This window comes from Hyperolius riggenbachi, chromosome 7 (assembly GCF_040937935.1).
Source record: "Hyperolius riggenbachi isolate aHypRig1 chromosome 7, aHypRig1.pri, whole genome shotgun sequence".
Taxonomy (NCBI): Eukaryota; Metazoa; Chordata; class Amphibia; order Anura; family Hyperoliidae; genus Hyperolius; species Hyperolius riggenbachi.
Genome location: NC_090652.1, coordinates 314,687,191 through 314,702,312, shown reverse-complemented (window position 1 = coordinate 314,702,312; position 15,122 = coordinate 314,687,191). Strand labels below are relative to the sequence as shown.

Here is a 15,122-nt window from a genome sequence, read left to right as displayed (position 1 = left end):
CCTTAGGTTTGTTTACATGACGTCACTCTAAGCGTAACATGTACGCTTAGGGGGACGTAGGAGGCAGAAAAAGCAAGGCTTCCGAGAGAAGCTGTCGCTTTTTCTGCGGGGGAGAGGAATCAGTGATCGGGCACCATGGCCCGATTCATTGATTCCTGGGCTAACGATCCGGGGCCGGGATTGCCGCGGGAGCGCACATGGCCTCCTGGACGTAGCTCTACATCCAGGAGGAGAAAGTGGTTAAAAACCACAATAAAATTCAAAAAATGAAGGAGTGAGGTGGCTTACCTCAATACGAGCAGTCTCATGTGACAAAGACATTTTAATAAAGCACAGGCAACGAGTTTCATGGGTCAAACCCACTTCATCAGGCCAATTCAAGTGCCTAATAAATGAGCCAAATAGACATTAGGTGCCTCTCCCTAAAGAGAGAGAGAGAAAGGAATGGCGCCTAGCGTCTATTTTTACACAGGTAATTTACCAAAGCTCATTGTCGGTAACAGCAGAAGAGTGTGAGTTGTCTACATGCTTTTCTCCGAGCATAGACAGCATTACAATAGTAAGAGGCATCCTGACATCCCTTTAGATGTACATGTTTTGTTATACTTGCTCTAAATCTGTCTATTAGTCTCCATTCTTCAGTCTTTATTAAAATTTTATTTAATTGCCACAGCTTAGAAGAACTTCCAGGAGACATTACACATGCCATGCTTAGGTGATTTCCCCACTACCTCCTCCACATCTTCAAACAGGAATCTAAGGGGTTAAAGTGCCAAAGGGAGGCAGGGAAAGCCTCTTTTGTTTGGGATTTCTCTGCCAGGGGGGTTGAAAAGCTGGACCCACTGGAGAAGGCTGGGGGTCCTATCAAAATGCATCATCCAGTCTTGCAGGAGACAGGGGCTGTTTCTATTGGCTTCTGCTCCTGTCAGTCAAAGGTAATCGTCTCTGCTCCTGTGAGTCCTGCACTGATTTCCACAGAGTAGATCTGCCGATAATGATCGAACATGTTAATGTGTTTTACCGCATTCTGTAACCTTCATGAATTGACAATTACTGACATTTGCTGACATGTGTTGAGGTAATTACTGCACAAGTCTGTAATTTACCTCACTGCTGGGTAATTTCAGCTTGTCATGTGGTAACAGCTTTTATGAATTTTCCTAAGGGCCCTTCTCCACTAGCAATCGCAATCACAAATGCCATTGATTCATTCACTGGGTTATGCGATTGAGATTTTTCACTTGTATTGCATATCTCTCTCAATATCGCTCCAGAAAGCGATTGCAATTTGCAAAACGAATCACTATAGTGGAGAATACTTCTCATGATTTCTATGATAAAGTAGCAACGCTAGCGATTTAAAAATCACTAGCGATGTGCGATTCAGTTGTGCAGTGGAAAAGAGTTCTAAGTGTTCGGTACAGTCAGCTGTTTTCTGCATTACCGAATGCGGTAATGCTTGATGAATTGGCGCCAATGTAGCGTTGCGCCCAATTTAACTGATTTGCACTGAAATGCCCACGGATAACGCGCTTTAATGTGTCCATGAAAACTTAACTCTCATTTTTTTTATTTTTTCCCCAGCTACAATTCTTTTCAGTTTCTTTCACATCTCTGGTTCTTTTATTATTTTTTTTCCCTGACTGAAAATCGATTTTGCCGTGGGAAAATCTGCAGAGCGGCGCCCTCGCTCAGCGGTCTCTGCCCTTTGGCTAATCGGAGGTGAGCAGGTGAGGTGTTGTGCGTGGCCCGCGTGTGGCGTCTTGGGGCAGCCGAGTTCCGGCGGTTGCGTGGATCGGCGCAGAGAGCATTTATCGAGTGAGAAGTGTTTGTAGTCTGAGTTTCTCTTCACTCCTCCTCAGGCTTTGAAGAACGCCTTTAATCCGCTCGCCCCGCTCGCTCGTCCTGACATGAGGTTCCCGGCGCGCGCCTTGCCGCGGGGGTACAAGCCGGATGAGCCCACCTCTCGCAGCGACGGCGGCGGGACCTGCCGCTCTGATCATGTCGGGTCGCGGCGCAGACCTGACAGCTCCTCCTGCGAGGCGTCTGCCTTTGTTCTGCGCTCAAAGTGCCTCCGAATTCCACGAGCTCTGAAGAGACTCCGCCACATCTCCCCTCCAAACACAATTAGCCTCTCCAGCGTTCAGGAGCGGAATCCCGCACGGAATAACAACGCTGGCAGAGTTCAGCGCAGATCACAGACACCGCCGCCTCCCTCCGCGCCGAAACGCTTTCTTTCTGCCTTTTATTGAAGTGACATTTTGTTTTTCGGTTGTTTTAAGTCTGTTGCGAACAAAAAAGATCTGTGTGTACACAATGTAATCTTTTGTTTGTAAATGCCGGCGGAATAAAAGGCGTAAATGTCCTGAAACGCAGCTGCCGCTGACTTTATTGCTTTCTCTAAACTTCCATCACAAAAGACTCTGTGGATACAGAAGAGGGGGGGGGGGGGCGCAGCGCCCGCCCTGCATTAATCGCGACGCCAGGAATAAATTCTATACAAACGCTATTTCAGGTCGGGAGGGGTTGAAAGCATTGTCAGGTTTATTATTGTTGTTATTACTGTTGTGTCTCCCTGTTCAAGCAGACCTGAACTCAGAACTTTCTCTCTGCTCTAAAAGATAAGCAACAGCACAATAACATTTACAGAAAAACATTTCTTTGTTACAGCTGTTACAAATCCTGCAATAATCCTGTAGTGTGTCTACTTCCTGCTTTCATAAAAGCAGAAGTATTGTTAATATCCTGTGCTTACCAATGAGGTCTCAGCTGTGGTAGGCAGCAGATACAGCTGAGGGATCAAATTACACTGGTGATTAGTCACAGATGAGGGGGGTTAGACAGGCTAAACTCTCTAAATACATACAGGGTGCATTTCTCTGTGATTTCCTTCTGTCCTGTGCAAGAGTTTAGGTCCGCTTTAAAGAAACTTCCTCCATATTTTGTCCTTTGGGACAGCTGGGAGAGAAGTAGGGGTGAAATTCCCCAGTAGGGACTCAGACAGCAATAAAATTCTGATTCTTCCATTCTCTAGAAAAATAAATGTAAAAAAAAAAATAAAAAAAAAATTCTGCTTTGTGTAGAAACCCTTTTAAAGAGGAACTTCCAAGATTGAACGTCATCCCAATCAGTAGCTGATACCCCCTCTCCCATGAGAAATCTATTCCTTTTCACAAATGGATCATCAGGGGGCGCTGTATGGCTGATATTGTGGTGAAATCCCTCCCAGTGTGATGTCAGCACCATGGTTCTGACAGTTCCCTGTCTGAGAACCTCATTGCAATGTGGGAAATAACAGCTTTTTCCAGCTGCCAAGCAAGCAGCATCTCCCTCTGTGCATAGAACTCTCAGTAACAAACATTCTGTACAGGTTACCTGGCAGGACTAAAGATCTCACCACCAGTGATAAATGTCAGAATGTAAATCTGGGAGAGGAAAGATTTCACAATGGGCAAACACTGACTAAATCATCTATTAATAAATATTGTAAAAAAAAAAAAAAAAAAGCAATTTTATATATTATGTAGTTTTCCCCACAGTTCCTCTTAAAAATGTTTGTTACAAATATATATGGGCTTTCACTTGCTATTTTTGACGCATCCGCTGTACACGTTGCGTTAAATGCAACGCAAAGTCCCGACCTGCTGCATTTTTCCAAACAAGGTGTATGCTGCGTTAGTCGACAGGCGATGCAAGCCTATATGTGCAGACAGGGTCCGTATCCACCACCGCCGTTCAGGTGCGACGTCACCGACAACCGCCACAATGCAACAAGAAAAAGCCAATTAAACTGCTTCTTATTGCGGTGCTTAGAAGTGATCGCGCGGCCCAGTTAGCAGGCGGCCAGTTGGTGGCAGTGTGGCCTGACGTGTGCAGATGATCAATCGGCGTCAGAGCAAAAATGTTCTAGCAGCCTATGTGACGTATCTGGGTGGATCCAGTTTAATGCTCCATTAAGGATCTGGTAAAATCTGTTGCAAGTGGGAACCGAACCTTACTTCCTGTGCCATATCAGATGCTTCCTGGTCGGGCTGAACAGCAGTATGTGAGCCATCTTAAAAGCTTCCCCTATTCCATCATTACTCACAGGAAGTAGTCATGGAGGAGGTGGGAGGGGCAACCAGAAGGTCTTTCATTGTGAACACAAAGTAGATCATCCGAACTCTGACTACCTCCTCCCTCTACTGCTGAGAGATTAACTCTTTGTGGCCAGCACTGCAGCTACATCTGCAGAGTCTTATCACCAATTCAGATCTAATGCCCCGTTCCCCTGATCTAGTACTCAAAGCGCATAAGCTTGTCTCAGATCAGTACATAGTTGTGGCTTGTAATGTGTTACGGGGGATAAAAAGTTATCTGATCATAAATGCCAGACTAAACAGGTGGCTTTTAAGTTTTGGGTTGGAGGTGTCTTGATTGGGTGTGGTGTTCCAGAGGGTAGGGGCAGCATGACAGAAGGATTTGGCTACAAATGTCTTGAGCTTGATTGGGCGTGCTCAGTAATGGATTCTGGGTGTTAACATTTCATCATGTTAAAGTGGAATCTTCAGATATCAGTATTTTTTCAGGGAGGGAGGCGTTTGTTCCTTTACGGTGCCCGCTTACAGTACGTTTTCAGCGCAAGAATCGCCCAAGCGATCAGATAATTGCGTTCAGAAATAAAATGTTGTAATACATCATTTCTTTCACCATCAACTAATCAATCTGTATTTCCATCCATCACATCCTATACTATTTTTTTTTTCTGATCGACAATTTTCGTTGTACAACCTACCATTAGAAAAGTTTGCTTTCGATTTGGGACATAAATTAGGTTTATTTTCTGCCAATCCGATTGCATTTATCTGACCACTTGGGTGACTCTTCACTGAAAATTGTACCGTTAGTGAGCACCTTTAGGGCTCGTTTCCACTATCGCGAATCTGCATGCGTCCAACGCATGCAGATTCGCACATGTAATGCAAGTGAATGGACCTGTTTCCACTGTAGCGTTTGCGTGGTGCGTTTTTATGAGCGGTGAAAAAACGCACAAAAGAGCCAACGAATTCGCCTGCTAGTGGAATGCATGCGAATCGCCGCTAATGTATTTAATAGGGAAATCGCATGCGTTTTTTTACGCGTTATTTTACGCGATTACGCATGCGATTCCGCATAGGAACCAATGTAAATTAACACAGGCAGTGACATGGTTAAAAACGCACATAGCCTAACCTATGCGAAATCGCATGCGTAATCGCGTAAAATAACGCGTAAAAAAACGCACCTGCATGCGATTTCTTCTGCGGTGGAATCCAGGCGATTCCGCACCGCTACAGTGGAAACGAGCCCTAAAGTGAACTAGAGATGAAACACCCTCATGTATTTTACCATAGAAATCAGTGGGAACATTAGAGAAAACATTTACCCTGCTCTCTGTTTCATCCTCACTGCTAAAAGTGTCTGTTATCAGCTGAGATAAGAATCCCGGACTGAGCATTGAGTCTGGCTTTGCTATAATGACTCAGCTATAATGATTCCTGAGCAGAGCCAGCAGGGGGCAGGCTTGGACTTGAAAAGACACCAAAGAACACAGTCTCAGCTATAATCATTCTGTAGCAAAGCCAGACCGACTGCTCAGTCGAGATTCTTATCAGAGGTGATAACAGGCAAATTAAACAGAGAACAATGAAACAAAGAGCAGATTAGGTGTTTACTGTCATGTTCCCACTGATTTATAAGGTAAAATACATGAGGGTGCTTCATCTCTGGTTCTCTTTAAAGTGGTCTGAAACTCCGACATAACATTCAATAAAAATGTGTTTTCCTACTTGTTATTACTCATACTGTTACCATATTTGCTTTTGTGCATTAGTATTATTGTCTGTTTACAAAATTACAAGTTTCCAAAGTGTAGTTGATCTTGCCCTGAACCCTGATATTGCGTTTTATTCCAGCTGCTTTTTATTATATATTAAAATCTTCTAGTGAGCTGTTCTGAACTGTGTGTGTGCTTGAAGCACAGAGAGCTTCACAGAGAGCTTGTTTTCAGTTGTTACATTGTGTTTACACACCATGTAACAACACTGGAATGTAAACAAAGATACTGTTATCTCCAGTCTGGATGCAGATTTGAAGCTGCATAGCAAAGTGCTGTGTTTATTTCAGTGATGTTCTGCTACAATTATGTTTTCTTTAATAGTAGCTTTAGGCTACTTTCCCACCAAGACGTTGCGTTGGATGCTACGTTATGGTCGCATAACGTGCCCCAAACGCAACGCATGGTGGTGTTGAAGGTGGACGTCAGATTGAGCCGTTATGCGGCTCTCAAAGCAGCCGCTCCAGGATAGTGATAGGAAGTCCGGATCTTTTTAAGGATTCGGATCATTTGAATCGGATCATTGAAAAGAACTGGATCTTTAAACCGAATCATTTAAATCATTTTACTAGGGAAGCAGACTGGGTGAATTGACTAGCAGGACAGGACTTTCCCTGCACTGGACATTCTGTATGTTCCGGTTTCTTCCAGACAGACATCCATTGTGAACCGAATCTTTCATTGTGATGATCCGGATGAATCGACTCACAAAAAAGATCCGGTTCAAATGAACGATTCGTTCATGATCCGGACAACACTACAGTCCCACTACGAGTCACCACAGTGCAGTGAATATTAATTAGCCATGTGGCTGGCCATGAGGAGGAGGGGAGACCTCCCCCTCCAACATTACTGAGCATGTGCAAACAGTCTAACGTGGCTTAGCCCAGTATAACGTACAGCATGCAGCACTTTGTTTAAACGTGCAGCGTTACTATGTAACGCAACGTGGGCACTGTGAACAGCACATTGATTTTACAGTGCTGTGAGTTAGGCTGCGTTACAGGCTGCTTTAACGTGGGACTTTAACGTCCCACTGTGAAACCAGCCTTAAAGCTAAGGAATCTTTTAGAACAAAGTAGAAATGCTGGCTTTCAGGTGACTTTAAAGTGAACCTAAAGTCAATGTAAAAAAATGAGATTTACTCACCTGGGGCTTCCCTCAGCCCCCTGCAGCCGATCGGTGCCCTCGCAGCTCCGCTCCGATGGTCCAGGACCTGCCGGCGAACACTTCCGGTTTGGCCGTCACCGGCTGACAGGCATGGGAACGCGAGTGATTCTTCGCGTTCCCAGCCTGTATATCGCCCCCTATGCTGCTATTGCGGCCTCCTGCCAATTGCAGCATAGGGGGCGATATTATGGCTGGGAATGCGGAGAATCTCGCGTTCCCATGCCTGTCGGCCGGTGACGGCCAAACCGGAAGTGTTCGCCAGCGCGTCCTGGAACATCGGAGCGGGGCTGCGAGGGCACCGATCGGCTGCAGGGGGCTGAGGGAAGCCCCAGGTGAGTAAATCTCATTTTTTTACATTGACTTTAGGTTCACTTTAAAGGAAACATAAAGTGAATTAAAAATGGCCAAGTTTAACTTACCCGGGACTTCTTCCTGCCCCCTGTAGGTCTTCTGGCCCCTCGCAGTCATTCTTCTCTGCTCAGATCAACAGCTGTGCCCCTCCAAAAACTGCAGCATGCGCGGCGCCGGGCCACACCCCTCCAGATCGCGCCCCCGTATGGATGGGAGCCTTCTGATCTTGTGATGTTCCTAAAAATTGCAACTGTGTATGCACCAAATGTTCTCAGCCAAGGTAGTGGAATCGAGAGAATTTGTGGCTGGACCCGGTCATGCGCAGTAGCCCTCAACCAGCTTTCAGAAGGGCACTGCTGCTGAACGGAGCAGCGCGGAATGGCGGCGAGGGAACAGAAGGACAACAGGGGGCTGGCCGCTTTTATTTCACTTTAGATACCCTTTAAAGTGGACCTGAACTCGGAACTTCCTCTCTGCTCTAAAAGATAAGCAACAGCATAATAACCTTTACAGAAAAACATTTCCTTGTTACAGCTGATAGAAATCCTGAACTAAATCTGCACAGTTTCTACTTCCTGATTCATGGGAGCAGACATATTGTTAACATCCTGTGCTTTCAAATGGGCTTATCTGTCATCTCTGCCATGGCAGTCATGTGACACAGGGGAGAGATCAAATTACAAACTTGTGATTAGAGACAGATGACAGGGAATTAGACAGGATAAACTCTCTAAATACATACAGGGTGCATTCCTCTATGTATTTTCTTCAGTCCTGTGCAAGAGTTCAGGTTCATTTTAAAGGTTGGTAAACTATGCAATATTGACAGGAAAAACCCTGTTGTTCGACAATTTCCAACATGTCTGATTAGGACCTGTCTGGATCAATTTTGAGATTGGTACTGCACAAAATCGATCCCTTTCTCGATTGGATGCAGATCAGACACGACTGTTGAAAATTATTGAATGCCTGGAATGACACATGGAGTGTACCGGGCATAAGACCCTCTGCAAGAAATCCTACAAGTTCTGGTTTTGCATAACGTTACTGGGAATGCTGTAACACCATCAGACATTGATTTTTGGGTTTGTGTGATCTATTGCGCTCACTCATTCGCAGTCTTCTGTTCTTCCCCTCGCAGAGCCTCAGTTTGAAACTCAGTGTGATTACATAGATGGGACGATTGGACAGTTCCGAGCCTGGGTGAGCGGAGGTCCTCCGGAAGACTGCGGACCCTTCAGCCCGTTCAGCAGGGCGGAGTTCTGGGCGTATGCTGATTACAAGTACCTGGCTTTGTTGTTTGAAGACGAACCGCAGATTCTGCAGGTAAATAGATTTGTGTTTTCTCCCCCGGGTGCAAATATTTAAAATGACTAAAAATAGCTTTTAATAACAAAAAAATTGATTGACATTCACGATAAATGTTAATTTTTAAAGTGTTGGGTTTTATTTTAACCTTAAGTGACAATATACTGATGAGATAAACAATTGTATCCATCCTCCTAGTCCTAAAAATGACTTTTAGATATCCCAAAGTTTTGTTATGTTTAAAAACTTAAAAAAGTAGATTTATTTTATTGTGTTAGCTCAATGACACAGCCTGTTCCGTGTCCCGAGAGCTAAAATATATGAACTATTGACTTTTTTTAACTATTCCCTTGCCCTGCAGAAGCTCGGTTGTAGGCTGAGGGCCAGGGCCAACAGTATCATGCACGATCCTTACCACCACTACAGTAGTTGGAATGGAAGGTCTCAATTACCAAGAAAGATTGGACAAGCTGGGCTTATTTAGCTTAAAAAAGAGATTTGCCAATTAGCTTTCTACACCTAGATTTGTACAAAGGACTAGAGGTCATGAACTAGGTATGGAGGAAAGGAGATTCTGCAGCTGATTAGGAATGAGCTCTACATGGATATATAAACTCCTAACACTGGAAGTAGTTATGGCAAGTTCTTTATCTGTGTTTGTAAGGGGCGTGTATGCTTTCCTCACAGTAAAAGGCATCCACTACTATAGTTACTCAGTGTTCACCAATTTCTCTCCTAACTGTAATACATGTCAGGATTTCCCAGACTGCGAGGGCTGTAATAACAGCGCAGGAGATTTGGGCGCAGCCGGCACCACCATAGACCGTAATAGGAATTACGGCTGTGAGTAACTTCAGCGCCGTCAGAAGACGGAGCTGAAGTTGCTCTTAAAGGGATACTTTAGTCAAAATAAAAAAATTATTTTTACTCACCTGGGGCATCCCTCAGCCCCCTGAAGCTGTATGGTGCCCTCACAGCCTCGCTCCGATCCTCCTGTCCCCGCCGGCGGCTACGTCCGGTTTCGGCGACAGCCGCTGACAGGCTGGGAATGCGAGTGATTCTCCGCGTTCCCAGCCGCTATATCCCCCTCTATGCTGCTATAGCGTATAACATATAGCGTATAACATATACGCTATAGCAGCATAGAGGGGGATATAGCGGCTGGGAACGCAGAGAATCACTCGCTTTCCCAGCCTGTCGGCGGCTGTCGCCGAACCCGGAAGTAGCCACCGGCGGGGACAGGAGGATCGGAGCGAGGCTGCGAGGGCACCATACAGCTTCAGGGGGCTGAGGCATGTCCCAGGTGAGTAAATATCATTTTTTTATTTTGACTTAAGTATCCCTTTAAAGCGGAATGAAACCCAATATTTCTTCTTTGCTCTAAACAATTATTTACAGCATATTATATACTACCACCATTTTTTTTTACTAGAACAGCATTCAATTAGTTAAACACAGGACTTGAAATTTCAGTGCAGAGAAATCTGGACTCATCTGAAGTGTAGATAATGTTATCTTGTGTTTACTTAATTGTATCAAGTGAGTAAGGTGACACATTCTCTGACTGTGCAGAAGCTCCTGAACACAGAGAGACACTGAAAGCTTGTCTGCCTTCAGTACAACATGAATAAACCAGTTATGAATAAAATGCAGTCAGCTCTCAAAGCAAAAAACTGTACTTTTTGGAACTTGTAATTTCTAAATGAATAATAATACGCATGCACAAAAGCAAATATGATAACCGTATGGCATATAAAAAGTAGGGAAACATGTTTTTATTGAATATTATGTCAGGGTTTTATACCACTTTAAAACACTATAATTTGGCCGCCAGCAATAGCTGGAAGCTGAATTATATCATTCCCCACCATCCACGGTGACCTTGAGGGGGGAATAGAATTTATGCCGCCAGAAACTTGTGCAGTAGTAGCAGGATAAACCATATACCGGCTGTGTTCTGCGCCCAAGTCTCCTGGCGGCCAATTCATACGTACGCCCCAGACTGGGATTGGAGGTGTGTCGGAAAGTCATCATATCCTAAAGATCTGCTTTAAAAATGTGTTGCAGCATATTGAGTAAGAGGTGTCATTCCTTCGTGTGACACAGAGGGTGCTCTTTCCTCCCTCAGAAGTTGATTAATGTTCGCAGCAGCTGTTCCGTGCAGTCACAGACCAGCAACGCAATTTAAATGTCAAAGCTTTTTAAAAGTATTTGTTAAGCCCCTGGAACGAGAGCGTACCTGTTTTTGGCAGCTAATTATTTATTTATTTTATTTTTTTGAAAGCGTTCAGCTTTGTGTTTTTTTGCCAAGACAGCCCGGGCGGCGTGTTACACTCAGTCCAGATGTCCGCCGTCATCTAGAGGTCTCCCGATATCGCGTTTGGGTGATGTTCTCTTATTCTGCCGCCATTCAGGGATACGCGAGGCGGCCAGCCATGCCTCTGGTCTATCCGTGATTAATCGGCCATTTGTACCGCCACGCAGATTGCGATTGTGCAGTTTTATCTTCTCTGGCGGTACACGCAGGGGTAATGATTCCATTATTCCGCCTGCCGCGCACCATCACGCATGCTAATTCCTCTCGCCGATGTCGTGCGCTGTCGTAACGCGCAGCGGCGTGGGAGGAGTTAATGGCTCGGAGCCACGTGGCTTACAGGGTTAAATCGGACACGGCCGTCGTTATCTTTACTTATTTTTTTCCCCAGGTTTCTTGGGATGGCGTTGGCATTGTGCGCGGATCGCATTATCTATCTCCCGTGGAAAATAAAACGTCTGACAATTAGCAGCCAGGACAAATTAGCATGTTCCGGGCGGCTGATTATGAGCGCGACCTTGATTAATGTTTGGAAAGTCCTGTTTAATGTGCTTTTTTTTTTCAATATCAAATTCCGTCAGCCATAACGGAATGTCTTTGTGTTGCCATAAAAACTCTGGTGGAATTATGGCACCCGCCCGGCACAAACAGATGTACCGGAAGTTTTATAGAGTTAATTGAATAGAGAGTTATCTTTTGTCTTTGGGACAATGAATGCCGAGATGAAAAGGGAATGCCACATTTTACACAAAGAAATGATGTGACATTTGCCAGCGCTATACAATCCGTTGTTATGTTAAATGTTGTTAAAAATGACCTTTCCATTTCAAATGGCAGCTGTCAGCAAATTTCTGTAATTTCCAAAATGTGTAAATTTCATTTTTCTGCCGCCATGGCAACAATATTGTGTTTGGAGTAAAGAGCGCTCATGTTTGTGTACAAAACATCCTCAGAGTCCCTTCTTCCGGCGTGAATTATAAGTCACGGAGCAGGAGGTAAATTCTTAAAGGACCACTATCAAGAAAAATTGTAAAATTTAAAAGACATGAAAACAGATAAATAAGAAGTACAATTCTCCCAGAGTAAAATGTGTTATAAATGATCTTTCTCCTAGGTTGCTGTCACTTACAGTAGATAGTAGAAATCTGACAGAACTGACAGTTTTTAGACCAGCCCATCTCCTCATAAGAGATTCTCAGGGTTTTCTTTATTTTCAAAAGCACTTAGTGAATGGCAGTTGGTCAGTCCAACTGCCAGAATAATGTGCAAACAGGTAGGCGGGGTGGCCTGTATCTGGCGATGCTGGGAGGATAAGGCTCCAAGTACCGTATGAAGAGAAATCAAATACTCCATTGCAATATGGACAACTTAAAGGGACACTGAGCCGTACTTAAAATAGGAATTTGCACTCACCTGGGGCTTCCTCCTGCCACTACCATTCCCCCCCCCCCCCCCGTAGCCTGCGAGAGCCCCAGCGTCCTCGTGTTCCCGCTGTCTGGTCTGGTAATCTGGCGACCTTCTAGCAAGTCGCCCGTGCGCTCTCCCAAAGCGCATCTGCCGCGTCATCATGCCGGGTGCCGTCAGCCCCCTGCGCATGCGCGGTTCTCTAAACACTGTACGGGGTATGCTTATCTACTGCACTCAGAAGGAGCAATGACGTTCTTGTCTACTGATTTTTTTTTCCGCTTCAGCAAACTCCCAGGCTGATCGCCTGCTTGCGTCTACAAATCGCTATCTCCATCACCTAGCATTTTGCTAGAATTTAAAATAAAAACAGTTAAAAATCCATCAGAAAAAATGGATGTGTGTATGGCCAAATTAAGTCCAAGCTGCCCTTTATAGACCTTTTTACAAGTTCTAGGTCCCCTCTGTAGAAATCTGGCCTAGTTCTAGGTTTCCTGCTATAAAAATGGAACAGTTATAGGAACCCCTCTATATCTCTCGATGGCTTCTAGGTTCCCATCTACAGAAAAGCTTGCTGATTCTAAATTTTCTGCTATAGAAACTGGGATCAATTCTACGCTCCTTTCTGTAGAAATCTGGGCTAGTTCAAGTTTTTCTGCTATAGGCATATTATTGTGGTCAGTTTGCTGTGAAAAATTTGTGTCAGTCCTATGTTCTCCTCTTTAGACATCTCTTCTTAAAGAGAATCTGTATTGTTAAAATCGCACAAAAGTAAACATACCAGTGCGTTAGGGGACATCTCCTATTCCCCTCTGTCACAATTTCACCGCTCCCCGCCGCATTAAAAGTGGTTAAAAACAGTTTTAAAAAGTTTGTTTATAAACAAAGAAAATGGCCACCAAAACAGGAAGTAGGTTGATGTACAGTATGTCCACACATAGAAAATACATCCATACACAAGCAGGCTGTATACAGCCTTCCTTTTGAATCTCAAGAGATCATTTGTGTGTTTCTTTCCCCCTGCAGTTCTCATGCACTGAAGTTTCAGGCTGCTTGTTTCTTCCTGCAAACAGCTTTGCCCTTGTCTGTAATTCTTCAGTATGTGAAAGCCCAGCCAGCTCAGAGGACGATTTATCCAGCTTGTAAAAGATAAGAGAGAAGAGAGAAGCTGCTCTAATCCTAAATAACACACAGGCAGTGTGCATAGAGGGGCCTGGAAGGGGGAGTTCATAGCAGAACCACAACACTGAAGAACTTGGCAGCCTTCCAGACACAGGCCGACAAGTCTGACAGGGGAAAGATACATTGATTTATTACAGAGACAGTGATAGTATAAAGTGCTGCAGTAAGCCAGAACACATTACAATAGCTTTTTGAACTTGTAGGATGATAAAAACAGGATGCAATTTTTGTTACGGAGTCTCTTTAAAGAGAACCAGAGACGATGCACCCTCATGTATTTTACCATGTATATCAGTGGGAACATTAGAGAAACCACCTACCCTGCTCTCTGTTTCATCCTTCACTGCTCAGCTTGCTTCTTATGAACCCTGATAAAATTCTTGACTGAGCATTCAGTCTGACTTTGCTCAGGAATCATTATAGCTGAGTTATTATAGTAGAGCCAGCAGGGGGCAGGCTTGGACTTGAAAAGACACGAGAGAACACAGACTGAGCTATAAATATTCCTGAGCAAAGCCAGACTGAATGCTCAGTCGGGGATTATATCAGGGCTGATTAGAAGCAAGCTGTGCAGTGCAGAATGAAACAGAAAGCAAGGTAGGTGTTTTCTCTAATATTCCCACTGATATATATGGTAAAATACATGAGGGTGCTTCGTCTCTGGTTCTCTTTAAAGGGAACCAGAGACGAAGCACCCTCATGTATTTTACCATATATATCAGTGGGAACATTAGAGAAAACACCTACCCTGCTCTTTGTTTCATCCTCACTGCTAAAAGTGTCTGTTATCAACTGTGATAAGAATCCCGGACTGAGCATTCAGTCTGGCTTTGCAGGGAATAATTATAGCTGAGTCATTATAGCAGAGCCACAAGGGGGCAGGCTTGGGCTTGAAAAGACACCAGAGAAGACAGACTCAGCTATAATCTTTCCATAGCAAAGCCAGACTGAGTGCTGAGTCGGGGATTCTTATCAGAGGTGATAACAGTCAGATTAAACAGAGCACAATGAAACAAAGAGCAGATTAGGTGTTTACTGTCATGTTCCCACTGATTTATAAGGTAAAATACACCAGGGTGCTTCGTCTCTGGTTCTCTTTAAGTTCTAGGTTCCCCTATGTAGAAATCTGGGCTAGTCCTAGGTTTTCTGCTATAAAAATTGGAGTCCATTTTAGACTTTTTTTTCCGTAGAAATCTCTAAGTTCTAGGCTCTCCTCTGTAGAAATGTTGGCTAGGATTTGTTGTGGAAAATGGGGTTCATTTTGGACTCCTTTTTGCAGAATTCTGGGTTCTAGGTTTTCTGCTATAGAAATTGTTGTCAGTTTTCTGCTCCTTTCTGTAGAAATCTGAAATAGTTCTAGATTTCCTGCTATAGAAATTGTGTCCAGTTCTTGGCTCCCTTCTGTAGAAATCTGGGTGTGCGCTATATTCACAAAACACAATTTCTGGCTTTCAACTAGGACACATACATATATATATATATATATATATATATATATATATATATATATATATATATATATATATATATATATATATA

General features: G+C 44.1%; 1 protein-coding gene across 3 annotated transcripts in view; it reads left to right on the top strand.

Annotated features, from left to right (window-relative positions):
• The window catches only part of HSPBAP1 (HSPB1 associated protein 1), a 106,974-nt gene that overhangs the window by 32,444 nt on the left and 59,408 nt on the right, over positions 1-15,122 (top strand). For all 3 annotated transcript variants that reach the window (XM_068246211.1, XM_068246212.1, XM_068246213.1), the window contains exon 3: positions 8,517-8,701. In XM_068246211.1, coding sequence (XP_068102312.1) covers positions 8,517-8,701 — 185 coding nt within the window. The remainder of the gene's footprint in view (positions 1-8,516; positions 8,702-15,122) is intronic.